Genomic DNA, 26,321 nt, shown 5'->3' on the forward strand with positions numbered 1-26,321 from the left:
GCATTAGATAAATGAATTATCGTGTATCAGTGTGATGAAATTATGGCGTATGTTTACAAATCTGTAAAGAATAACAGCGAGCCCTCTCCAGTCATCTGGAAGTATGCATGTGGGACACTAAACTCGACGATGGTGGAGATCACGATCACTTCATTCGCTCCTGGAGAACAAGGGCCTCGCTGCCTGGCTCAGACTGGGCGCTCAGTCTGTGTGTGGTGAATGGCGATTCAGTGAAGTGAAAAGAGTCGCAAAATACGATAGGTCGTGATTCCATTTTCCTTTTTTGTAACACACACACACACACACACTTTTTACACACACTATTGTTAACAGTGGTTATCACTGGTGAGTGTGATTAGAATAGGAGCTTCTACTTTCTATCTTGTTTTCAACTTTGTAAATTTTAACTTTAAAAACCATCTTGAAATGAACATACTTTTTTTGTAGGAAAAATAATCTAGAATAATTCTGTATACCCTTTTCCCATTGGTATCACAAAGCTGGCTATAAGGCTACTACTGCTGGTGGCAGCTTCGGACACAAAAACATCTTCCATAATGTTACTCAGGAAAAATTAGAAGCAGGTAGTTAGAGACAGCAGTACAAGAAAGTAGAGGAAGGAGGGTGCTGGGTGTGGCATATTTTGCAACCCGTGGTGTACATGCTGAGATTACCTCCTCCTGAAGCTCATTACAAAGGATGTATTTTAAAAGGAATTTGGATGTGGGTAGCGGGGAAAGTGTGAACGACGCCATGTATGGAACGCTTACTATGTACCAGGCCCTCTGGCAAACACTCTGCCTACACTTAATCCTGATAAGCAGGGAGGGGTTTGAATACTGAAGAACACTTCTACTTAGGAGAAAACTTTGAGATTAGAGGTTTACACTGGATCCGTCAGCCTCCGAGGTCTAACCACTTGGCATACTCTACTGAACTGCTCGAGGGACAGGCTGAATGGCTGGAAGGACTCCACTCACAAAACAATGGAGCTCTGCGGTGTCCAGGAAGCTGTCATGACATGTGCTGGGCACTGTATGAACTAGTCAGCACCGTAACCACCTAGTTATGTTAACACACACGGCGGAAACAATGAAATCACTGGACCGAACTTTCTTACGGATTCCAGCTCAGCTGCACTGTTTCGGACTCAGAAGAATAAGGTTCAGATTATTTCCTTTTAAATTAGAAACATGGTTCACGGGAACCCTATTAGTTCCACAAAAGCCAAATATTAAACCTGGGAACACGTGTGTCCACGATTCCACTGAATGTAGAGCCAAAGTCATCAAAGGCTGACGATGTACGTAGAAAAATTATAACAAATTGCAGATTAAGAGCCACTTTGATATTCCTGTAGCTGTGTAACCAAAATCTTGCCTTCATTCAACCAGAGATAAAATAAATGTTCGGAATCTGCTGTTTAGGAAGGGACAGTCCTTTGTAACATCATTTGGAAAGCTGACCCTCTGCTCTCCTCCACAGAAAACTTCTGAAGAACGCTAGTGGGGAAGCGCAAAGCTCCCCTCCTTCCCGAGATGGTGTCTTACACATCACACCATGCTCAGTTCAGTGGGAGCACGGTTAAGTACTGGCTGTATCACAGTTCTTCAGTCGTTTAATATTTTTAAATATTTCGCATTAAATGCGCATGCTGTTATACAGTTTCATCTTTGATGTAAATAATATTAATAATGAAAACTGGACCATGTTCCCAGCGCCTTTTTCTTTGAGGGAACTCTGATGACTTTGGGTCCAAAGGCACCTGGAGCATGGCAGGCTTCCCTGAGTGGGACTAACGGGGAATCTGCAGGGGGTAAGGCCACCGTCGGTGGCTTCCAAACTTTTTTGACCCTGGTTCACAGCAAGAAATACATTTTTCACGATGACCTAAACACACACATATGTATCCCATGCACACAACTAACACAAAAGTCTCCCGATTCACCCTTTGTGCGTGAAATGCACTCTGACATTTTCTATGCTGTTCCGCTTCACTATTACTATCATTGCCATCGTTACTGTTGTAGTCAGTTTTGGTGACAATCTGCTAAATCGATTTCGAGACCCACTTGAAGGTCACAAGCACTGGTGTGACAAGCACTGCCTTAAATGTGAAGTTTCTCGGGACATGGCCCTAGGCAGGCTTCTCGTCCTCCACGCTCTCTGGATCCACGTCTCTCCATATGACGACTGCAGCCCTGACCCCACTTCAGGCTCCAGACCCAGACGTCCCACTGCCTACTGGACAGCCCACCTGGACATTTCAAAAGCAACTCCACTGCACAAGCCAGAAACCTGGGACATACCTCTCCTCCCCTCCCTCTCACAGCCATTGCTCACTGAGTCCTAAATCGCTCTGAATCCTTCCACTTCTCTCCGCCCCCAACCCCATTATCATCTGATGGGGCAACTGCCAAAGGCCTTTAGTATTGTCCCCTGCAATGTGTATTCCACCTGCAAGCCCCTGCCTGACTCACCTCTGCGCAATGCCAACGGCCTCAGCATGGAGCCAGCTCCCTGCCCGCCGCCCCCACCTCCCTGGGGCTCTCTGCTTCGGCCTCCCCAGCCTCTTTCTCCAGCCTCAGTGCCTCCCACATCTCCCTTTATTCTGAAGTGGCATCTCTCAGGTCTGGCTGCACATTAGGGTCACCTGGACAACTTTAAACATACCAGTGCCCGGGCCTCACCTCGGACAATTAAACCCAAATCTAACCAGTGGCTGTAATGGACAACCAGGGGACCCTCTAGGTAAGGGAGGTCTCGGAAGTGCTCCCACTTCCTGGACTTCACGCATCCTCAGCCCCACCCCCATACTTGTCTCAGGACTCAGTTCAAATGTCACATTTTCAAGGGTCTTCCCCCTTAATGCTCCAGGCCTGGCAAGGCCCCCCTGGTTCCACATTCCCATAGAAGCCTTAGTTTCCCTTATCACAACCAGATAGGCTTTAAATTGTCCTAGCCTGCCTCATGGCTATTCAATAAATATTTACCAAATGAATATAAGAATAAGTAAATTCTAGTATCAGATATGACAGGAAGCTACAGTTGAGGATAGCTGGAAAAAAAAACAGTAAGTGCAAAAATGAAGCAAGATGTGCAAGATGTACACGAACATCTATGAAAGAATTCTCCTCACTTCTAAGGAGTATGTGGGGGTGGCACGCAGAGGCCAGCCACTTGGTGCCCATATGCAATCATGTCTTCTTAGGAAAGCATTTCCAAAGGAGCACAGCTCATCGTCGCTGTCCTCTTAGGTCATCAAAGACTATGGACAGGGACGCATTTCTCCCATTCGACAAGTGAGAAGATTAAGTCGCTTGCCCCAAATGACCAAAGTAAACCAGAGGAAGACAGATCAGATGTGGGCACACTTCTGCTGCTGCTTCTGGCACGGGCTCTCTCGTCCAGAGTACACAGTGGAACAGCAGGCTTATCGAGAATGCTGAAGCTAACATTCCTGTAGCGACTCCTCCTGAACCATATTTCATGCAATACTTATTAAGGTGTCCATTAAAGTCTCACTAGTAATTGAAAAAATTATATATGTGCAATGAGACTGAGTTAATGTTAACAGAAGAACCTTAACTTTTGCATCTCCTGACTTTTTACTTTCATGTTGTACCTTGACCTTGCATTTTTGAGGGGTTCTTTACATTTTATATGTCGGTATAAAATCATATTTGAGATATAATTCCATTAGCCATACAAGCAACTGCATAGGCTATTATGTTGCATCAACTTTTTCTGTAGAAATAAATTGTTAAGAATATTATTCCTGGAACAGAATAAATTCTTGGAATTACTGAGTAACTTATGTACCATACCACTGTTCCAAGAACACATTACTTATTTCATCATGACAAACTGAAGTTATTAATCTTCTGGCTTCCATTTCAACAATGAGAAATGCTGTGAGATGCACAGACACCTGCACTGCATTTCAGCTCAACTTTATATCATCGATAAACATCTCTGTTTTGGACACCTAGTCCAAACAAATGTTCGCAGAAGCCTCTACGTAGCATTTGATTTTATGAAACTATAAAAGTTCCTTGCTGTTAATTACAGAGACAAATGCCTCATCACACATTTGGTTACCAGATAGCATAATTAGTTTTCTCCATTAACCTTTCAGATATAAAATTTGATTTCCAAGTAAAAAAACATTGTAAAACCCTTGGAATTCAAATAGCACAGTATATTTGTACATGTTTGAATAAAAAGCAATACTAACAAAACAATTTTATGGATTATTATTTATAAGGATACTGATTGTCTGGAATACTGAAAGGAAATCTGTCTAAACTTCTTAATGATTTTATAATATATGACTACGTATGCATGCAATAAGCTGTCCTTTGTGTCTAGAAAGGAGGCACAGTAACCTAACCAAGAACAGAACGTGCCCTCGGATCTCTGTCTCCTGGGTACGGTGCTGCGGCTGACTGGTCCATCACAGCCTCTCACCTTTTCCTCTTTCATGGCGGCATCTGAGACAGCTCATGAGGGAAGGGTCTCAGGTCTACAGCAATGCAATAATTTCTTTTTCCTGCTCTACGCGATGACCCCATGATCTTGGCCTGCGAAGGACCACACTCAAGCTCACATATGTAGGGGTGTTTTTGATTGTCGCGGTGACTAAATGGGGTGCTCCCCAAATTTATGTATATTTATGCTGCCAATGTTCAGAGGCTGGGATCAAGACCTCCCGCAATGCACAGGACAGTCCCGCACTGTCTCGACTCAACAGACCGTGCTGCTCAGATGAGCTAACATGTAACATGCTTTAAATGCTATTCATTCGTTTATCCCAAACTACTTCTTGAGAGCCTACTCTGTGCAAAGTACTGTGCGCCAGGAACAGAATAAACTAAAAACCCTGTGCTGTAGGAATTCAAGCCGAGAACTGAGGGACATTAAAGGAGAATACAGACAGGGTGGTAGAGGTCACTCTTGGCAGAGACCAGCAGAGCACACACCAGGCCCACAGTCCTGCACGATTCGATTCCACAGGCACCTTCACATCGTGCAGGAGTCTGCGAGGCCCCAGCGGGGTGGGGCTGGCATCCGCACAAGGGCGCAGTGTTGTAACCTGTTTCAGAGGTAAACTTTAGAAGGGGCCTGCCATTAACCTAATGAAAAAGAAAAATACGTCATGAAAAAATGACATTCCCTCGTCAGTGCCGACTGACTTTATTCCTGATTTGTGAGGTCCAGTTAGCTTCCGAGAAGGATGTGTACATTTTCACCTCGAAAGCCAGGGTGGGAACTTAAGAGGTGAAAGAGTTGAATAATGAAGTTTCAAAAGGGCTGATTTCGCCACTTTATTTTGAATTTAAAAATCAGACTCCTCACTCGTTCACTGAGCATCTGTCGATGTCTGTTACGTGACCAGCACAGTGCTGGGCAGTGGGGGCAGAGGTGATCCTCAGGGAGTTCACGACCCAGTGGGAGAGAGAGAGAAGTAAACTTCGATAGGGACATGCGCAGGATGCTGTGAAGGGCAGGTGAGAGGGGAATCGGGAGGACTACCTGGAGGAAGCTACATCAACTTGGAGTCTTTAGAGATAAGAAGAGCCAAGCGGAGAAGAGGGCGGATGGTGCACATGTGCCAGTCCCAGCAGAGGAGGTGGCACGTGCAGCTACCAAGGTGAGCAATGACCTGGCTGAAAAAGAGCAGAAGTAGGGCCCGCTGCAGGAAAGAAAAGCGGTTAGGTGTGGCGGAAGCATGGAAGGCGAGAAAGGAGGTGTCGGGAATAAGCTCCAAGCAGACAGGTGGCAGGTCACGAGGGTCTCACTGGTCATGCTTACGACCTATAAGCCACAGTCAAAGAAGCAGCTCCGGCAGGGGAGCAACCCTTAGAGCTGCACGCAATGCTCCAAGGGGCTTGAAGGCACCCTCTGGATAAATCATTGAGGTTCCGCGCCTGTTCCTTCTGCCAGCTCCTTCCCCTCCCCAAAGCTGTTACATTCCTCTCCAGGTACCGTTCTCTCCACTAATCCACTAACTTAAAAGAATAACAGATTTGCCGTGTAAATGTCCTAGATCTATTTTTAACTTCGAGATGCAAAACACACTGTTCCGAAATCTTTATTCTATCTTATAGATGGCCATATTCTTCTCTCCCAAAAGTAAAAATCCATATTCCCATGGGAACCAGAGAGGCTAAATTATTAATACATCTTCTTAGATTCTGTCCTTCGTGGATTTCAAAAAAAAAAAATGATTTGGTCACGATTATGTAGGAAAAGCAAGCTATCACAGCACAGCACACATTTCCCTGGCTGGGCGGTTGCTGAACCACACTGAGCCTATATGAGAAACAGAAAGAGGCAGCTTCCCCCGAGACCCGGGCCTCGGCCAGCAGGCCTGGCTCGTGCACCGCGTGCAGGGGCCGTCCCCTCACAAACGTGACTTTCGCCAGGGTCTGCTGTTGTTTAGTGCATGCCTTTGTTTTCTGAAACTTGCCTCCCATGGACCTGAGATCTAACAATGTCAAAATCAATTTAGAAACAGGTCACTGCTATCCTCAGCACCTCTGTAAAAAGTTGTAGCGACATTACAGCAGAATTTGAAACCGGCAGAGCATACACTACTTTTAAATTTGGTTTTCAGTGTGGAGCTGGCTTTCAAAAAGATTTCAAGTTGACTCTCACAAATCAACATCAGAAATTCCAAGTCTCTGTGCTAGTTTGGTATATTTAAAAAGCTTCTTCCAATTAAATGGGGCCTATTTTTGTTTGGTTCACTAAATGTCACTAACATCTTAACACACCAGAATATTTTAAAACAAACCTTCAGAGTCCTATACAACAGTGTCCGATATATCCATGCATTTCGATAACAAAGATTTGAACTGTCTTTTGAGATGCCTTCCGATTCTGAAGGAGAAGGGAAAATGGGATAATAACAAATATAAAGCATTTTCTACTTTGGCAAGTGTTTTACTATATAGGATTTCCTGTGTGCTGTAGGGGAACGGGATGAGGGGTCGGGCCGGCGTCACTAGTCCATGATAGAAGATGAAGCCCTCTAGAGTTCTGTCCAACGTGTTATGAGCTGTTCGCTTAAGATCCCAAGCACGGTTTTCGGACTGTAAATCTGACTTCTTTCTACTGTGCTTTACAGACTGAAAAGGCTTCCAGGTAGTGTGTGAATTGAGCTTTAAAAACCGACAGGAGAGACCAGGTTGTACTAGACGAAGTGTGGACACGGGGTGAGACGTGGGAGAAGCCCGGTATGGGGAAACTAGGAAGGTGAAAGGAACGGGGGCCACGAAGGGCAGGTGCTTCGTGCTTCGGGAAGGAGTGGCGCGAGACCAGCTGGACGCGAGCAGCGTTTTTACTAAGGGGGAAGAGGAGGATAAGGCTAGAAAGGTAAGCTAGGAGCGGCAAAGGGGGAGGAGAGCGGGGCCTGCCTTCTTCAGAGGCTGCACGGCCCAGAGGAAAGAATGTGGGAAGCCACGTCCAAATCTAGGATCTTATCTACTGAGCTATATGACCCTAGGCAAACTGACATTTCCAAAGGCCCATTTTTCATCTAAAAATGGGCATGACCGTACCTTCTCGGAACTGGTGCGTGGGGTGAATGAGATAGTGTGGGAAGTGCCCGGCGTGCGGTGGAGTTAAACAAGCCTTAGCTCCTTTCTTCCCAAAGGGGCCCTGGGCTTTCCCGCATCGGGGCTTCCAGCCACCCCTCTCCTTCTACCTATGGTGCTCCCTTCACGTGGTGCTGGGGAGAGGGTGAGGGGCTGCGGCCGCCTAAGATCAGCCCGGGCGGGCAGAATGGGACAGGTGGGGCGGGACTGCTCGCAGCTCCGACACAGTGACGACACAGTGACGAGAGTGCAGAGCTGGATGAGGCTACCGATGACTGTGCGACCCTGGGCAAATCACTGCCATCTCTGAGCTCAGCTTCCCGTCTGTGTAACAGATATGACACTGGCCTCAAGATGTAGTTGTGATATTAACTAAATAACAAATGGAAGTATGCGACAGGCCTAACTGCAAATGCCTCCCAAACTTTGGGCAGGGAGCAGCACCTGCGGGCGACTAAGTCTGCAGCCATAGCTACAGACACGCTCATCTGTGCACTTAACATTCAAAGACGCCACCGGCGCTGAAGCTTCCTCTAGAGGCTCTCTCATCTTAGACTCTGCTAGGAAACCTTGGAAACCATCTAGACCAGAGGTTTTCAAGTTGTGATGAGGGCACCCTAACAGTTCTGCAGAGGCTCGCAGGGGTGCGGGGCAGAGGAGTGTGGGGCGTGGTACAGGGCGCCCTGGGTCTCCTAGCCCTGCTTCAGGCAGCCCCCTCCCCTTTCCCCTGCTGGACATACCGGGCTTCCACATGGGGGTGAAGGGCATGGTTTTGAAGGACGGACCCCGGTTTTATCCTGGTTCCATCCCTGAGTAACTGTGAACTCCTCAAATTCCTCACCCATTGAGTGGGGATGAGAATACCTTTCCTGGGACAAGTAACGGGGTAACATATACAAAGTCAGAAGCATTGCGCCTGACACACAGCCAGCTCTCCATAAATGACACCTACTATCATTGGCCACATTCCTAAGCCCAAGAGCCACTCGTAGTGTTCTGCCCCCTTCACTCCATCACCAAAAAAGGGGAGAACTGGCGTGAAAAAGGTCAGGGACCCGAGCACGTGGTGGGGCCACGGTGCCGAGGGCGGAGCGGCAGAGCGGGTGCGCTGGGCGGCTGGGTCTTTCTTTTGCCCTCTCAGCCTGTCACTGTATGGGAGGTGGCTTCTCGCTCTCGGAACTCCGGCCACAGACGCAGGAACTCCGGCCACAGATGCAGTGAAACACCGCAGCCTCCCTCCTCCTGGAAGGAGGCCTGGCTTCTGAGCCCTTGGGGGTGGGGGGAGGGCAGGCCACTGGACACCAGGGGAAGAGCCCGCCCCTTTCACACGTGGACCCACCCACTTCTCGGGGAGGAAAATTACACTCCCGTTAGGGCCTAACTCCCGAGACCACTTGGAAAAGTGGGAAGGAAGTTATCGAGTAGGTCATTTTTGAGGAGTCTCTGGGGACCCCGGCGGGGGCAGCCATCATCAGGAAGGCCACTGAAAAGAGAATCAGAAATTCGGAGATCTTGACCCTGCTCACTTGGCATGGCTACTACACCCTGTGCTTCATCTTCTCAAACTTTCATAACTGAACTGGATATTAAAAAGAACAGGGCTTGGCACATAGTTGGAGCTCAATAAATATTTGTTGAATGAATAAATGAACACTTAAAAAATAGACATGTTTCAAATTCATATACTATAACCATAAATCTAAACCACCATTCCATGTATAAGAAGAGATTTTATTGAGTGTTAGTGTTATTATTCTGAATAATAAATCGCCTCATTAAAATACTTTCTCAAAGTGCCTTGCCGCCAGCTGAGGTCCCTCCAGTGATCCTTGAACTTGCCTGTCTCAACCCGGTAGAGGGAAAAGATCTTTGGACAGGACTTGGGTTTGCTCCAGCTTCTGCTATTTATGAGCAAGCCACTTAACTCGGAGCCTGTTTCCTCCTCGGGGTAGCGGGATCCATAACACCCCCTGACTACCTCACGGGAACACTGCAAAAGTCACAAGACGACAGATGTGAGAGCGCTTTCTGAACCACCAAGTGCGACCCTCACTTCACGTCCCGCTGCAATGACCCCGATCCTGCCTCCGGGGCTCCCTCTGTGCATCGCGCTCCCAGCCGCGTCTCCCCCGGCTCCCCCTGTGCATCCCAGTCCTTCCCGAATCCCAGGCCTTGCCTTTCGGCAGCTCTCCACCAGCCCCTGAACTGGATCCTTCCCTTCCAACTCTGCTTTCGCTCATTGCCCTACAGGTGCACATTTGCCATTTGATCATCGGACACACAGAGAGGCGGTACGGTGGGGTGTTCACGGCTTGGGCACATCTGCGCGGGGTCCCAGCTGTGGCGCTTGCTATTTGAGAGACCACTGGCGGGCCACCTAGCACCGCTAAGTCTCCTCTACAAAACAGGGATGATAAGGGCTCTTAGATTTGCTCTGAGAGGTGAATGAGATCATTCACGTGAAGTATTCCTCGCAGTGCTGTGCGCACCGTAAGCGCTCAGCAACTGTGGCTGTCATGACGACTGGAGCTTGCTCCTTCACCGTGTCCCGATTTTGTCCTATCTCCCCAGCTGGATTTTCACCCTGGAGAGCAGGGTCCCCTGTCCTATCCATTTCTTTGGTTACCCCCAACCCCACTCCCATTCCAGAAAGGTGCTGAGCTCATAGTATTTTTCCCAAAAACACCTGCTGAATTGATTAAAAGGAGTTAAGTTCTTCCGTAAAACCATGCTCAAATCTTTCCCACAGCCCATCACAGCCAGCTTGACAAAGTCAATGCCCACTGGGACGAGTAACCTCTGCTGACCCTGCTACCACACTGAAAATGTGCGAGTGGCCGCAAAGCACACAGCCAGGCCATTCCCACTGCAGAGCCGTCCTGCTGTGCTGGGTGCCCTGCGTAGCCGACAGCCTACGAATATTCCAGAGAAACACTGTTCATGTGGGAACCTCTGCCAAATTCTGGAGCGCCCTCTCTCCCCGGGACAGGCACTTTACTCTCACAGCGTCAGGGGTAACACATGTGTCTGACCACAGAAAATCCCGTGCAACCTCCGAAGGGCTGTGTTTTAGGACCGCATTATATGTGAAACAGTTCTTCTGGAGTTTTGCTAACAAACTCCCTGAAGTTATATTATGGATAGATGCTGGCAACTTACGAAACAAACGTGACTTAAATCTGTGTTTTGAGAAGAGTAACTATAAGGTAGAAAAGAAAAAAGGTCCATTTCATAACATGGTCAAAAACAAAATTCTTAATTTCACACACTATCCATAACTCTTCCCAATTGCTCCAGAAATTACGTTTGCGTAATCATTTGCTCTTCCGCTTTTTTTCCTAAACATTCTTTGGAAAGCGTATCACACCTTCCCCAGAATGAGCAGAAGACTCAGAAGTAAGCCAGGCACACTTTCATGCTCACGTTCGGTCTTTCGTCTCTTGATGTCTAAGGTTCTCCTGCCAGATAACTTGGAAAGCTTATCCCAACCCTGGGCTTTCATCGAGGTTCTCTTATCTTCCTGAACCTGAGCTGGGAAAAATGAAAGCAGCAATGTCTGCCCCTTCAAGAGTGTGCATGTGACCGAATTCTGAGCACTACTACCTCCCTGTTTTTTGTCCTCCACTCTCTCATATCCAGAGTTAACCTGCTGTAAAGCGTCCTTACTGTTTTCCAAGTCCATAGCAGGAAGGGGGGGAAAGCCTGCTTCGTTGGAGAATACTCGACCAAGACATGATGTTCCATTTTTATGATAAATGTAAATTTTCTACTACTAGGCAAATTCTCCATTTCAAATGGCTAAAACGAACGGTACCTAGACACAGAATTCTAAACCGTTAAGTTTAGGGAAATGAAAATACAGAATTTCAACTAAGTTTAAGGAACAAAGAGTACAATGCAAGAATATTCTCTTTCTGGTTTACAGCGTTTCATCTGACTATCAACCTTTTGGATTTTAGTTCTCCTACCAGTAAACAGGTGCTGAGAGCAGGCTGGCCTCAGTAATATTCTCTCCCTTGATGGAACAATCCACGTTCTTCCAACGATCGCTTGTGTAGGAAATGCTGACGTTTCCCTCCTATTTTACCTCTATCAAGTGTCTGTCTGACTTTTAAGTCCTTTGCAACCCCTCCTTTCTCTTCTTCAAACAACAACAAAGAAAGAGATCCCGGTGACAGAGGACCGCGCTGTCTGGCTTCCACACTGTCTTCATTTGTGGCACTGCTTACCCTGGGTCTGAGCAGCAATCCTGCTCCCTTAAGCCCTGTCGACTCTCCCCAGGGATATGGCAATCCTGGCCCTTGCTCTTAATCACTCTTGCCCAGACTTTCTCCCCTTCTCCGCTTCCTTGTTGTGCAGCATCCAGCCCTTCCCCTACAACCAGTGGTGGAGAGGCGTCCAGCATGGGCAAGGTCAGAGCCAAATGCCACCGTTTACTCTCCCCTCTGATTTATGGGCCCTTCACTCCTAGAGGCGAAATCCTAAGTCGTGTGATTTTTGGCTCGTGGTCTGCAGAGAACGAACTGCATATGCAAGTTCCTTCACGTACGATATTTGTACCCAAAACTACACGTAGAAAGAGTGGCAACATTTCGGGCTACCAATTCATCCATCATGCAGCTACGCTTGTCAGAAGGTCTCAGAGAAGCTGCTTTTGCTCTGTTTGTCCCAGAGCTGAGCTGGGAATGAGGACGGTGAGAGCAAAGCATGGCTAGTCTCTGACCCCAAATGTTGGCATGAAATGAACGCAAAGCCAGAGAAACGAGGAGCTGTGCAATGATAACCAGGACTATCGAGAGGAGGTTACGCAGACAATCGCACTTTTATTTTCCTTATGCTTTCTGACTGTAGATTTAATTTAATTTTGTCATGGCAGGATTAGCAACCAGGCCACAAAGGTGAAGGGACATTATAATAAGACAGCGTATTAATCCTCTATCCCACCCAAGGCAGAAGGGAAACCAAACAAATAGCAGCTTCCTGGAAATTGAATTTCTGTTATCCAGATGTCAAAGATGTAATACCCCAATTACACAAACTATTGCCAGTGAAGCATGCCAGCAAATATGCAATGTAAATGGGGTGAACGCAGAGCGACAAAAATGCACCGTCAGCATCTGGCTCTGGGAGTGAGTGATAATTAGCACTGTGTGTAGACACTAATAAACATTTATGTCTGAAATTACAACTTTTAGCAATGTTAATAAGGGATATATTGGCAATCTGTAAAATAAAAGGTCTTGAAAAGAATGTCATACATTAAGCAATGGCAGACATTTCCCGTTCTGGCACGATCCCCTCTTATTTTTTCCCCTAATTGCAAATGGCCACGTTTTTTTTGCTGAGAAATTAATTGACATAGGAACCTACCTAAAAAAATGGGTTGTGTCTCTTTGGCTTCCCCATTAACATCGTTGCTGAATTCTGAGACCTTATATACCTCATGGTGATAATCTGGGATGAGAAAACAATCAAAAATTAGAATCCTAATGGCCTGCAAGATATGAATGAACAATAAAGACTAGAATCTCATTATATATATATAGTATGGATAACCTATACTTCCATTTAGAAATATAATTTTCCAGAACTCAGTCAATCGCAGCATTTGTAGTCACTAAAAAATTCCCTAAAACTTTGCTTACTCTGAAGTACACAAACTTGAAATTTTACTTTGACTTTAGAAAACGGCTTTGCTTGATCACACGGTTTTCACAGTAAATTTGGCCCACAGATGCCAATTACTAGGCTTCTTTTCTTTCAAATGACAAAAACGTTTATAAAGAAAAGGAAAACCTTGCCCAATCATATGCCAGGGAGGGTTCCAAATTTATTTCCACAACCCATTTTCATGAGCGCACGAATAATGGTATATTTTAGAGTTACCTGGCACTCTCAGTTTACCCAGAAAAATCTCTGCCTTTGAGCAGCTTTCAGGCAATCACGCTGGAAAAATACTGATTTGTTATTTCGAATATAGTATAATTTGGATAGGAAAGCAAGATTCTCATCTCTTACACAAGTGAGTCTTCTGCATTCAACTACTGCACTTTAATATGCAATGGTTTATTTTCTAAAAAAGCACCTGCAGAGCAGAGAGAAGAATCAGACCCATAATTTAGGGGAAAAAAGAAAAAAGAAAAAACTTGCTATGTCAGTCAAACTTTAAAACACAATATTCTACAAGCTTCTCTATAGAGGCTACTGTGTTTCGGCAATCTATTTCTAAAAAGAAAATCATCTAGGTAAGAAAATACAGGTTTCTTCTTAACAGCTATTCCCTTATTTTGGCCTTGGACCTCACAGGACAAGGTCTACGGAAGTACTCTCACTTTTAAGATAAAGTAGTAAGTTTCCTGAGGTCATAAATAAGAAAGAAGCCTGCATTCCTGAATGAATCGGATAGACCAATAGGTCAGTAACACATGGAGAGATTTTAAAAGTCCAAATGACTGAGTAATCGACACTGCTAAGGAACAAAATGTACGTAGAAAAAAGAAAGAGCCAAATATTTTAAATATGTAAAACTATTTCAGGTCTCTTTCATTAAACAGTGTCAAACTAAATCAGGGAAAACATATGAGTGGATCTTCAAAATGTCGATAATAAAACCATTTTCAGACGAACTAAGAGCAGGTTTTATTGAATTCACATCATAGTTAGCTTAGTTTGAAAAGCTCTATTACTTGCAATTGCCCTCTAATTTTCATCAGCTTACATGAGACTTCTCCGGGTTGTTAAAACAATCCCCATGCTCGCTACTCTGCTGCCAAAGCTGGAGAAAAGTGAGGGAGGAAAGTGGACAGGTTCTGTGTTTAGGGTTTGACCTCAAGTCCATTCAAAGAAGCTATTTAAACAGGGTAGTTCTAAACTCAGTATTAGGACTTAAGACATGACCAAGGAAAAAAGTCGCCTGCCCCCTGTTTAAAGTGACAAAATGCATTTTGATAGACATATTTTGACATCTGCTCTTAAGTTCTGACCGTTTAAGAGTCAAATCAGTAAATTGAAGACTCTAACAAGTAACTGAACACGGACTGCTCAGCTGACGACACTGTCCAACTTTCCCCTCCCCTGGCGAAATCAACCCAAACCCAGAGAGATTGGTGGTGTACACCTGTTAAATCGTCAGGAACTGGCTGAATTTTTTTTTTTTTTTTTTAATGATACTTCTCTGGTAAGCGATCTATTCTAAAACCCCTCTCCGACCCAAATAACATATCTAGAAAAGATGTTGGACGTCGACAATTCTTACGTGGTCTTGTACGCCTCGTGAGCTCCTTTCCCATTCTCCAAAGAACCACCACCACCTTTTCCCCCTTCTCTTTCGGGGGGGGAAAAAAAAAAAGCCCGAGCCCACAACCATTGGTCGGCATGGGTGTCCGCACGGCCTGATGGAAAGGCGGTTCTCCCCCCAGCCCCCACCCTGGCCGCGGGAGCGGAATACCAAAGAGGGCTCGCTCTGCTCCCCAAGTGTCATTGTTTGCTAATTTCCTCAGTGCCCTCCGACTTGTTTACGCGGAATACCCACCTCCCGCCTCCCCCCGCACAACTTTGCCGGCCGCCCGGCGTGAGCGGCCGCGGCCCGCCTGGGGGAGGGGACGCGGGGGTCCCGGAGCCCGGGAGCGGGACGCGCGGTCAGGGCGCGGGGCGCGGGCCGCGCGCGGGGCTGTTTACGCGGCGCCACGTCCCTGCCCGCCGCCCGGCCGCCCGGCTCGGCGCCGCTTACCTCGGCTCACCAGTTTGAAGCTCTGGGATTTCCTGCTCCTCTTCCTCTCGGAGAACTCCATGGTGCGGGCAGGAGGCGGGAGGCAGGGCTGCGGCCGGGCGCAGGGAGCGGCGGCCGAGGGGCGGCGGCGGCGCGGGCGCTTGTCACCCGGCAGCGGGAGCGCGGGGACCAAGGTCCGTCTCCGGAATCCGCAGGGGGGAGGCCGCGGGCAGGGAAGAGCCGCCCCGAACCCGCTCGGGGGGCTGCGGCGCGCGGGGCTCGGCAGGAGGCGCTTTCCCGGGAGAAGTTGCCCCCTCCCGGCCGCCGCCTCCGGGTCCCCTGCGCACGCCCCCCGGCCCCCGCGGCTTCCCGGCTCCTGGGAAAACGCGGCCGGAGCCGAACTTTCCGTTGGGGAGCGAGTTGGGGGCGGGGAGGGCGGGCCGGGGCCGCGGGCGCCCCGGGATGTCGCCGCGGGCCGGCCTGGGCGCAGCTCCGGACGCGGCGGCGGCGGCGGTGGCGGTGGCGAGCGCGGCCCCGGGGACGCGGCGGGCGGGCGGCGGGCGGGCCGAGGGCGGCGGCGGCGGCGGCGGCGGCGGCGGCGGGGTGCGAGCCGGGTCGGGGCGCTGACCGCCCCCGCGGGAGGAGGGGCGCCGGGAGGAGGCGGCGCTGCCGGGACCCCGGGGCCACCTGCTGGCGGAGCGCGGCCGCCGCCATCCCCGGGGGCCCGGGCCGCCGCCACCCACCGACCGGCCTGGCCGCGCGCGCTCTGAGGAGGAGCCGGAGGCCGCAGAGCCCTCGGCCCGGCCCGGCCGGCCTTCCCCGGGGGGTCCTCAGGCCCGCGCCGCGGGGGTCAGGGAGTCCCGGCGCCGCGGCTCACCCGCCTCCGGCCGCCGCTCCCTGGGGCGGACCTTGTTATAAATAGTCCTGGGTGTCGCGGACCCTCCTGACCAGTCCCCCCTTCGCCTTGAGGTCCAGGATGTCCAAGGGCCAGAGTCACTGGTTTTAGGCAAGTTTTAGAAAAAACAAATACCCTCAAACTTACTCCTCTGTGCTCTTCAAGGAAACGAAGAGGGTTTAGAATTTAGTGGCGAGAAGAGTGTAGAAAGTGACTCTTAATTCTTTACCCCGATACAAGGAGGGTTGTAGGGAGATGCAGAGTTATATTCAAGGAAAGAACTTGGAATGTGGGGGGCTTGGAGAAGGTGGACGGGTAAGGGGTGCAACGTTAGTGGGTGCTTGACCGTTCTGCTGACTCTTAGGGAAGACATGGCCGGGCAGGTGCAGAGGACTCTGCCACTTGATGTAGTAGTGCCAACATAATTGACGTCAACAGAAAGCTTTTATTACTTTTATATAATATTCTTGTCTGGGTAGTTAAGAGCACCCCATTTTTCCTCACATCTTTAGGGCGGGAATGGATAAGAATTTTTTATAACACCTGGGCATGGCAGTAAAGGATCTGACCTGCTTTAAAGTCCCTCCCAAACTGATCATTTCTAAACCCAAATACAGAGAGTAAAGGGACAAACAACCCATCTAGTACTGTGGCAAATTCAAGTGGCCCCAAAGAGTAGAGAGGAATAAGGGAAGGGTATGTCGATGAATGGAATAGGTTCTATGGTGGGCCTCGAATGGGAAGACAGCCACTCAGGGTTCACTTTTATTGAACAGAGATGTACAGAGTAGGACAGCTTCGAGGAAGGGAGATATTGGAGGTGACTGGCATAGACATATGCACACTGGGAAACAAAACCAAGAAACAAGTTTACTACCAAGTAGTGGAAGCGAGGCCTGGTGCACATCCTGAGGTCTTAGGTGGTAAGCAGCAAGCGGGGAGGCTGCTTATACTTGGCCAGGTGAGAGGAGACTTGTTCGTTCAGTTCACTAAAGCAAACCCTTAAACGAGAGGTCATTAACCTTTTTGGTCACTGTCTTCTTCAAGATTATGTTCAAAGCTCAGGGCCATTTCCCCAGAAAATATGTATAGGACCAACAAAATTTTGTATAGAGCTTTTTGGAGTTCTTCGACCCCTTGGAGCCCTGAAAGGTGGCAGAAGGGGTTAAAGTGATAACAGGGATTAAATCAACTACCCTATTTGATTCTCCTCCATTCTCTTTCTCTTTGTTTCTTAAAACTAAGCAGTTAAAAACCCAAAGATGTTTTGAATGTTTCTAGAGAAACAAAGGATATGATTTTGTTCCTCACGCTGGGACCCTTTCCTTTTCTTTTTTTGTAATGTTTTCTTAAAATGTTATTCCAAAAGTCACAAAGCCGAGTTTTATACTGACCGAGGGACATTTAGCACCATTCATGCCTCAGAGCATAAAATGAGATTTTATTTTGCTTATACTATGATGAAATGATTGTGCCATACCAAGAAGCAGATCCCTAGGGGAAATGTTAACAACTTTGCATTTTCAGTTCAAGTGGAAATATGAATTCCACTTACTGAAGAAAATATTTTTTATATAGTTAAGAAAATATTTCAAAGTAATAATCTTTTTCCTTGACCCTTTTTCCTGACTCTTCAAAGAAGGTCTGTGAGCCAGGTGGTCTCCCGAGGCTAGAAGTCAGATCTGCCCTATTAACTTACAGAGAAAATCAGCAAATGTTTATTTTTTCTCCATATCGTGCAAATCACCATGCCTTTATATAACAAAACTGTATATAGTCATAATTATTAAAAATTAATTGTGATAATAAAAAGATTGCTTTAAGTGGTAGGTATCTGTACTAGTTGATCGAGCTGCCATAACAAAACACAATAGACTGGGTGGCTTAAACAATAGAAATTAATTTTCTCGTCGTCCCGAAGGCCAGAAATCCCAGATCAAGCTCTGACAGTGTCAGTTCCCGGTGGGGGCTCTCTTCCTGGCTTGCAGATGGCCACCTTCTCACAGTGTCCTTACATGGCAGAGAGAAAGAGAGAACTCTTCTTACAAAGGCACTAACCCCATCATCGGTGTCCCATGCTCATAACCTTATCTAAACCTAATTACCTCCCACAGGCCCCACTTCCAAATACCATCACACTAGGGCTCACGCCTTCCACATGAACTTGGCGGGGCATAATTCAGTCCATACCAGTATTGTTTTTGGTTAATTGAACATAGATTTTGTGTTGGGGTGTCCCGAGAAGTTCCGTATATGAACTAAGGTCATTTCTCTGCCTCTATAGTTCAAAGCCCTGGAAAGTTTTAGAACTGCAGGTTTACATGTTATTAAATATTCATGTCAATATATGTGTCAAATGTTCTGTGATTTCATGTAGACCAACATCACATGACCATTCTAAAACTCAGTTGATCGTAAAGATTAAACAAAGGTTTTAATCTTAGACAAAGATTTGTCCAGAAAACATTAAGTAATCTTAACCCTAATTCTTAAAACTCTCTTTCTGAAAACTCTGTCTTGAAAGGAATAGCATTATAAAAATTTCCACCTTTATTTAGAGCTTTGCTGTCCAATAGAAATATAATCCAAGCCATATATGGAATTTAAAGTTTTCTATTAGCCATATTAAAAAAGAGTAAAAATAAATAGGTTAAATTCATTTTAATAATATATGTTACTTAACCCAGTATGTTTAACATATTATCATTTTGACATGTAATCAGTATAAAAATATTAATGAGATATTTTACTTTTTAGGGGGAGAAAGTTTTGAAAATGGTGCGTATTTTACACTTACAGGACAAATCAATTCAGATCAGCTGAATTTCGAGTGCTCAATACCCACATGTGCCTGCTGGCTACCATATTGGACAGCTCAGGTTTAGAGGGACTCTATGATTTGAACTATGTAGATAGATGTGACAACAACCAGATTATTGTATAATTGTTTTACCAATAGCCCTCAAAAAGAAAGAGATAAGCTGTATGGTATTATTGGGCTCAAGGCTGTTTATAAATCTTTTATTGGAGTCTCTAGAATTGAAAATCCTGTCACTAAGTAGATTCTGGACACCTTCAGAAAGATTTAGTAAGTATAAATATTAACTTTTCAGTTTTATGACAATTGCCCATCAGAAGGGTCATGGAAAAGATAGGCAGTGCTAGTTTAACCCCCAATATATCGATTTGATGCTGTCCTGACTCAAGTTTCCACTTTCATTTACTTTATGGGTTTTAACGACTTGTTTAAAAGAAAGAAAGTAGTATTTACGAGTTTTTTTTAATTGCAATATTTTATTTATTTTTTATAGTGACATTGGTTAATGAAATTCGATGGTTCAGCTGTACATTTTAACATTAAGACACACACGCACGTATATATATATACATATATATATATTTACATTGTGTGTTCACCTCCCATCGTTAGATTTCTTTCTGTCATCACATATCTGACCCCTTTTATCCTGTCTACTTCCTCCCTCCCCCCTCCCCTCTCCCCTCTGTATAAGAGATTATTTAAGTGAAAAAGAGTTCTTGGAACACCCCACAAATAATATTACCTTATATTCATGTGGGGCTCCTCTTATTGGAACACAAGGATATTTATACATTATCTTACTCTATCCGCATATTAATCGCGATATGAGGTTGGTAGCTATTAATATTCCAGTTTTACAAATGAGGAAATTAGTTTTCACAAGACCATTTTTTAGTAAAACTCAACTGGGATGCTGGTTTCCTCACTATCCTAAAGGTGATGCATTAACCTTAATACCTTTCTATCCTTAACATCCATTTTTAGTGTTCTTTTTTTATTAACATCTAACTTGTATACAGTAAAGAACAAAAATCTTAAGTATACGGCTCAGTTTCTTTTACTTTTGTATACATCCGTGTAAGTCCCTTCCCCCTGGGTTAAGATACAGACTTTTTCCAGCACACCAGCAGCCTCTCCCATGCTTCCTTCCAGCATATGACCCCCCAAGGAAACCACAGTTGTAACCTCTGCCACTGTGACTTGGTTTTGCCCATTCTTGAACTTCATGTAAATGGAATCATACAGCGTGTACTGTTCTGTGTCAGACTTCTTTTGCTTAATATTACGTCTGCAAGATTCATTCATGTTGTTAGGTGTGGCAGTAGTTTGTTCTTTTTCATTGCTGTCTGTTATTTCATTACAGATATGTGCCACAGTTTTTTATCCATTCTGCTGTCGATGGGTTTTCTTGGGCATTTTAGTTCATGTCTTTTGATGGACATAAGCATACTTAATCATGTGTATCTATTCATGAATGGACTATCTGAATTTTAGCATATACATACGTTTAGCTTTAGCAGACTGTCAAATAGTTTTCCTAAGATATACCAATTGACGCTCCCACCAGCAGTGTATGAGAGTTCTAGCTATTCTATATCTTCACCAACACTTGGTGTCATCAGGGGCGTAGTGATATATCATTTTCTCATTGGGATTTTAATTTGCATTCCCCAATTGGCTGATAATGTTAAGCACATTTTCATATGCTTATTGTCATTTGGACATCCTTTTAGTAATAAGCCTATTCAAGTATTTTGCCCATTAAAATTTTTTTGAGTTGTTGATTTTTTTTATTAATTCGAAGGAGTTCTTTCTATATTCTGGATACAGGTCCTTTGTAAGATATTTATACTGTAAATGTCTTCTTCCAGTCTGTAGCTTGTGTTTTCATTCTCAACGTCCTTCTGAATTTTTATGCAGCTGGGTTTATAGATCTTTTTATGTCGTGTTAGGCAAGTTATTTTCTATCTGCATACTTTTCTTTTAAACTTGAATTTGTCAGTGTATTAGTTTCCTGAGGCTGCTAGAACAAATTACCACAAAGGTGCCTTAAAATAATGTACTTATTCTCTCATAGTTCTGAAGGCCAGAAATCAGAAATCAGTATCACTGGGCCAAAATCGAGATGGCAGCAAAGCCGTGCTCCCTCCAGAGGCTCTAGAGAAGAATTTGTTCCTTGCCTCTTTCTGCACCTTGCCTCTGCTAGCTGCCGGAAGCTGCAGGCATTCGTTGGCTTGCGGCTGCATTGCTCCAATCTCTGCCCTTGTCTTCACGACACCCCTTCTCTCTACAGCACCCCTTCTCTCTGTGTGTAGAGTTTCCCTCACTTCTCTCTTATAACAACTGTTGTGATGGCATTTAGGTCCCATCTCAATTATCCAGGATAATCTCCTCATCTCAAGATCCTTAATTTAATCACATCTGCAATGACTCTTTTCCCATATAGATCATATTCACAGGTGCCAAGGGCCAGGACGTGGATCTTTTGGGGATCCATTTTTCAGTCTTCTAGTCAAATCGACTCCGGAGTAATTAAACCTCAAGGCAAGACAATGATGTAGACAAAGTTCTGGCTGGGAGTTGGGAAATGAGTTTAACTTCTCATGCAAAATTTTAATATGTGGTCTCAGCTTCTTTATAGGAAGAATAATATGTGCCTTATGAACTATACAAAGTTGTTTGGGTGAAATCCTACATGTGAAAGTGATTTGAAATATTAAGATTTAGAATTGTGTGATATTAGTCCATACCATTCTTGAGAAGATGAAATTCAACATCTTACCCAGGTACCACAATTCTCATTTTTGCCATTGAATGAAACTCCTAGGGAAGTAAACACTTCCTGTGCCAGTAGAGGTGTCCAGGCCATAGGGGAAGTTAGCCTGGATTTTGTCCCAGACAGCGTAACATCACAGTTTGGAGTGTGTCCTCTGGTATCAGACTTCTTGCATTTGAAGCCCAGCTTGATTGCTTCCTAGTGGCACGATCTCGGGCAATTTGGGGACTGATAGAATACAGACCCCTCCCAGCACTATATCCAGGGACAATCTAATATAAAGAATTGTAAACTAGTAGAAAGGGTTAGCTGCTAGAAGGAATAAAGGCATCTAAGGGGTACACAAGGTGCGACCTCTACCTCTTGGCTGAGGGATGGGGCACAATAAAGGAACTAAGAACCCCCACACCTCCCCCAAGCCTGGGGTTCAGTCCTCTTCAGAGAAGCTGTGGCTACCACAGGAACATGGGAACAAAAGACCTCCCAGGAGGTGGGGCCGGAGCTGGTCTGCAGAAACAGGTACCTGTGAGGAAAACGTGGCCCGCGGTGCAGCTGCCCTCTGGGCTCCCACACTGAATAAAAAGTGTGGAGGGTCAGAGCCCGTAAGGGAGGGTCTTCCTGGGGCCGCAGCCATGCAGTGTCCCTCTGGTGCCCTCTGTTGACACAGCCTAATGTCCCACCGGCTCCAGCTCACAAAACAAGGCAAAGAGAGTTGGGTTTGCCCGCAAGAGACAACACATTGATAACCGTCAGTTATTTATTCTCTTATGCCTTACGTTCTTCATCTGGAAACTGAGAATAGTAATTGTACTCCCATATAGAATTATTGTAAAAAGTGAATGAGTTAGTGTAAGTAGGTGCTTAGACCTGTGTGGCTAGCACAGTTGAGGGCAGCTCTTCCCATTGGCCCTCATTTATTGCTTAATACCAGGCCTCTGTCATGAGCTGAGACCGAGACAATTGAGACTCTACCTCAGCCCTCGTGGGGATTCATCTTTAGCACCTCTAATTAGTCAGACAGAGATGTTTTCTAGTTTATATTTTAAGGATTAATACTATCTCAAAGCCTCCTTTGGGAATTTAAAGAACTTCCAATAGTGGAGCGAAATTTGGGGGGAGGGAGATCCTAGCTCTTGCATTTGAAGCCCAGCTTGATTGCTTCCTAGTGGCACGATCTCAGACAATTTGGGGACAATTTTAACAGAGAAGTATGCATATCCTTCTGTTTGATTCCTTAAACAGAGAAATCAGGGCCAAATAAATGAATTCATTCCATCAATGTTTATTAACTGCTACTATGGGTCAGGCACTCTTCTAGGCCCTGGGGATACTGAAGTGAACAAGACAAAACAAAACAACATTTCTGTCCTCATGGAGCTTAGATTCTAGGTGGCGGGGGGGCTGGGAGAGAGAGGCAATAAATGAAATAAATGAAAGTATGGTATAAATGATCAATACTACGGAGAAAAATAAAACTGGGAATGAGGATAAACTTGATTCTTTTCTCAAGTCTCACTACTTAGAAAACGAGAGAGAGAGAGAGAGAGAGAGAGAGAGAGAGTGTGTGTGTGTGTGTGTGTGTGTGTGTGGTTGTGTGTGTGTTGGTGCCAGTTCCATGTATATTCCTGTGGAAACCAGAAACTGGAGAATCCCAGGAGAGCCTGTGCTGGGAATATTTTTCTTTTCACATAAAAATTTCGGTTAAATTTGAGTTAGGTTCTCCTTTTTTAAATCTTCCCTTCATTCTATAAACACGTTTGCTTCTTCAGTCAATTCAGATTCGTTGTACATGTACTTGGGGGCGAGAAAGTCCTTTCGGGATTGGCAATAACCTTAATTCTCTCTTACCTGCTGGATTGGTGGTGATTATGTCTTTCCCACCTCTATGTCTGAATGTCAACATCTGAAGTCAGAGGAGGCCCTCTGTGTTAAATTCTCTTTCAAAAATTCTTCTTTTAAATATTCATGGCAATGGCTGATCTCCAACCTATGAAATAAAAGTAGAGGTTTTAAACTAATCTTTTCCGTTTAATTCCCCCATTTCAAAGACTTTAGAAACAGGTCTGAAAATTGTAGGAACCACGAATTTAAAAAGCGTTAGTTTGATATGTCTGAAATTAATGTTTTAATTTATTCACCACAGAATGTCTTCACACATCGCTGTTTTCTGCAATTTATACCATATACTGTCTACTCAAGTTAATGTGTGAAGCATGGTTAAATTATGCCTGAAAAGGAATATGAAAAGTATACAATATGGTGATGAGAAAAGGGGCTAAGTAGGAGTAATGGGGCAAAATTTAAATATGACATATTGAAATAGAAGTTTCAGAAAAATTGTCAGGTGTCTAAGATGTGCCTAACTGGGACAAGCTCCTCAGAAAAAGACTAAAGCATTAGAGGCCGTCTACTGGAAAAGAATTAGACAGAGTTCTAGAAAATATTTCTGCAGGGAACATGTAATAGCACATGTGGCCTAAATGTAGACTAGATAATCTAATAAGCTTTTGCATGTCTCATATCTTTAGTTTTCAACCTTTGGTTAATTATGTCAAGGAAGGTTTAGGATAAAGATCAAATGAACAAGTCTTTAGAAAAGGGAGACAGATTTTGTCAAAATGGTTTTATTTATTCTTTTTGCCAATGTGTATAACATGCTGATGAGACTTTTATTCATTTTCTCATGGCTAATTTAATGCTGGTGAAGGGGGCCCAACTGATGGCCTGGAGACTGCAGTCTGCCCCACACTTGCCTGATCTGTGTTTTAGTCTCATTCTAAAGGCGTCTAGGAGAACTGTAACGGCAGGGTGGTGTCTGTGTGATTCAGTTTTCTTTTTCGAGGTCAATAATGCGATACTCATTAGTGTTGTTAAATGTCAGCATGTAATTTGGAGATGGCCTTCGTTAATTCTCTGAAACTGCTACCTACGTGCGAAGCACTTGCTTCTAGGTTTTAGGCCCTGTGGGAGCTACACATCTCTGAGAGACTTCTGCCTTCAGTGAGCATGCAGTTTGGTTAGCTGCTAAACTGGGGACAAGCTGCTGTCTTTGCATGGGCCGTCACTTCTAAAATATGTGGGGAGAAGGGATGTGGGGAGAAGGGATGTGCAGGAGCACGTCGCCAGGTTGGTAAGTCCAAGTTCATTTCCGTCTATGATGTTTTTTTAATGGACTTGTTTTCACTCTTGTGTTAGGGTTCTCCGGAGAAACAGAATCAATGGGAGAGATTTAGATACAGACGTACACATAGATGTACATACAGATAGAGAGATCTGGGGAACCGGCTCACGTGGTCCAGGCTGAGAAGTCCCATGAGCTGAGTGTGGAGCTGGAGACCCAGGAAGACCAGTGCCATAATCCTGAGTCTGAAGGCCTGGGAACTGGGGGAGCCGATGGCATAAGTCCCAGTCCAAGGACAGAAGACCGAAGTCCCAGCTCAAGCAGACAGGTAGGAAGTAAAGGGGGTGCATTCCTTTCTCTGCCTTTTTGTTCTGTTCGGGTCCTCGGTGGATTGGTGATGCCTGCCCACCCCAGGGAGGGCCATCACCCAGATCCACTGACCCAGCTGCAGACCTCATCTGGAATCTATGGCCAGGCCGTGCTGTACCTCATGAGGTCCTAGCACTGTATCTGCTAACGCCACCTGGAAATGCCCTGCAGACGCATCCAGAAGGAATGTTTAATGTGGGCGCCCATGGCCCATCAAGTGGATGCATACCGCTAACCATCGCACCTCTGACGTCATGTTTCAGCAGAATAGCAGTCCTTTCAAGCTGAGAGTTCAAGGTGGGGAATAATTTTTGGACTCTTTCAGAGGAGGCGTAAGCAGGACAGGCTGATCTGGGACTGCCTGGGCCTTTGGTCCGAAGCCTGGTCCTGTTCCAGTCCTCGGGCACGCTCTAAATGCCTATCCCCATTTCCCCGCTCTGCCTCCCCTGGGGCTGAATCTCATCAGTGACCCAACCTCCCCGGAGTCCCCCTACCATTCGGGCAACAGGGAATAGCCCTGGGCACAGGAGGTCGCTCAGCACTCCTCGCCCCTCGTGGTGGTGGTGGTGGTGGTGGTGGTGGTGGCTGCTGCCCATGAACCAGCACACTCCCTGTCCATCCTGAGGCCAGAGGGTCTTTTCTTTTCATCTGCAGAATCCTTCGTTATTTTATGTATGTATGTATCGCCTACAGTACCTGGTCTTCCTAGGTGGTCTCCCATCCAAGTACTAACCAAGCCCAACTCTGCTTAGCTTCCGAGATCAGACGAGATCAGGCTCGTTCAGGGTGGCATGGCTGTAGACACATCCGCAGAATCCTTTGTAGTGCAACCCTTGAACCTTTGCTCGAAAATGCTTTGACAAGTTCTATATCTTATGGGGGGTAATGTAGTTTTTAAAAACAGCAAAAGAAAACAAGTTGGATATCTGCTATGAAACTTAGGTGATTTGGTGATTCTTCTGGTTTCATAATTTGATTATTAGTAATTAATACTATGTAGATACGTCTATACACTTCTAATAATTTTTAC

The 26,321-nt window shown here is 45.6% G+C and overlaps 1 protein-coding gene and 1 pseudogene across 5 annotated transcripts in view; both read right to left on the minus strand.

Annotated features, from left to right (window-relative positions):
- BEND7 (BEN domain containing 7) overlaps positions 1 to 15,777 on the minus strand; it is a 77,303-nt gene extending 61,526 nt beyond the window's left edge. For 2 of the 5 annotated variants that reach the window (XM_039877415.1, XM_039877413.1), the window contains exons 1-2: positions 15,331 to 15,774; positions 12,972 to 13,055 (exon numbers count right to left, since the gene is read on the minus strand). In XM_039877415.1, the coding sequence (XP_039733349.1) occupies positions 12,972 to 13,055; positions 15,331 to 15,391 (145 nt within the window). In that variant the 5' untranslated portion in view covers positions 15,392 to 15,774. Of the gene's footprint in view, positions 1 to 12,971; positions 13,056 to 15,330 lie in introns of all 5 variants that reach the window. The other 3 variants (XM_039877417.1, XM_039877416.1, XM_039877418.1) reach the window with 2 other exon arrangements.
- A 10,198-nt stretch (positions 15,778 to 25,975) lies between these two features.
- LOC120614761 (uncharacterized) lies at positions 25,976 to 26,094 on the minus strand (annotated as a pseudogene).
- Between the last annotated feature and the right edge of the window lie 227 nt (positions 26,095 to 26,321).

The sequence above is a fragment of the Pteropus medius genome, unplaced genomic scaffold (assembly GCF_902729225.1).
Source record: "Pteropus medius unplaced genomic scaffold, Ma_sr-lr_union100, whole genome shotgun sequence".
Lineage (NCBI taxonomy): Eukaryota > Metazoa > Chordata > Mammalia > Chiroptera > Pteropodidae > Pteropus > Pteropus medius.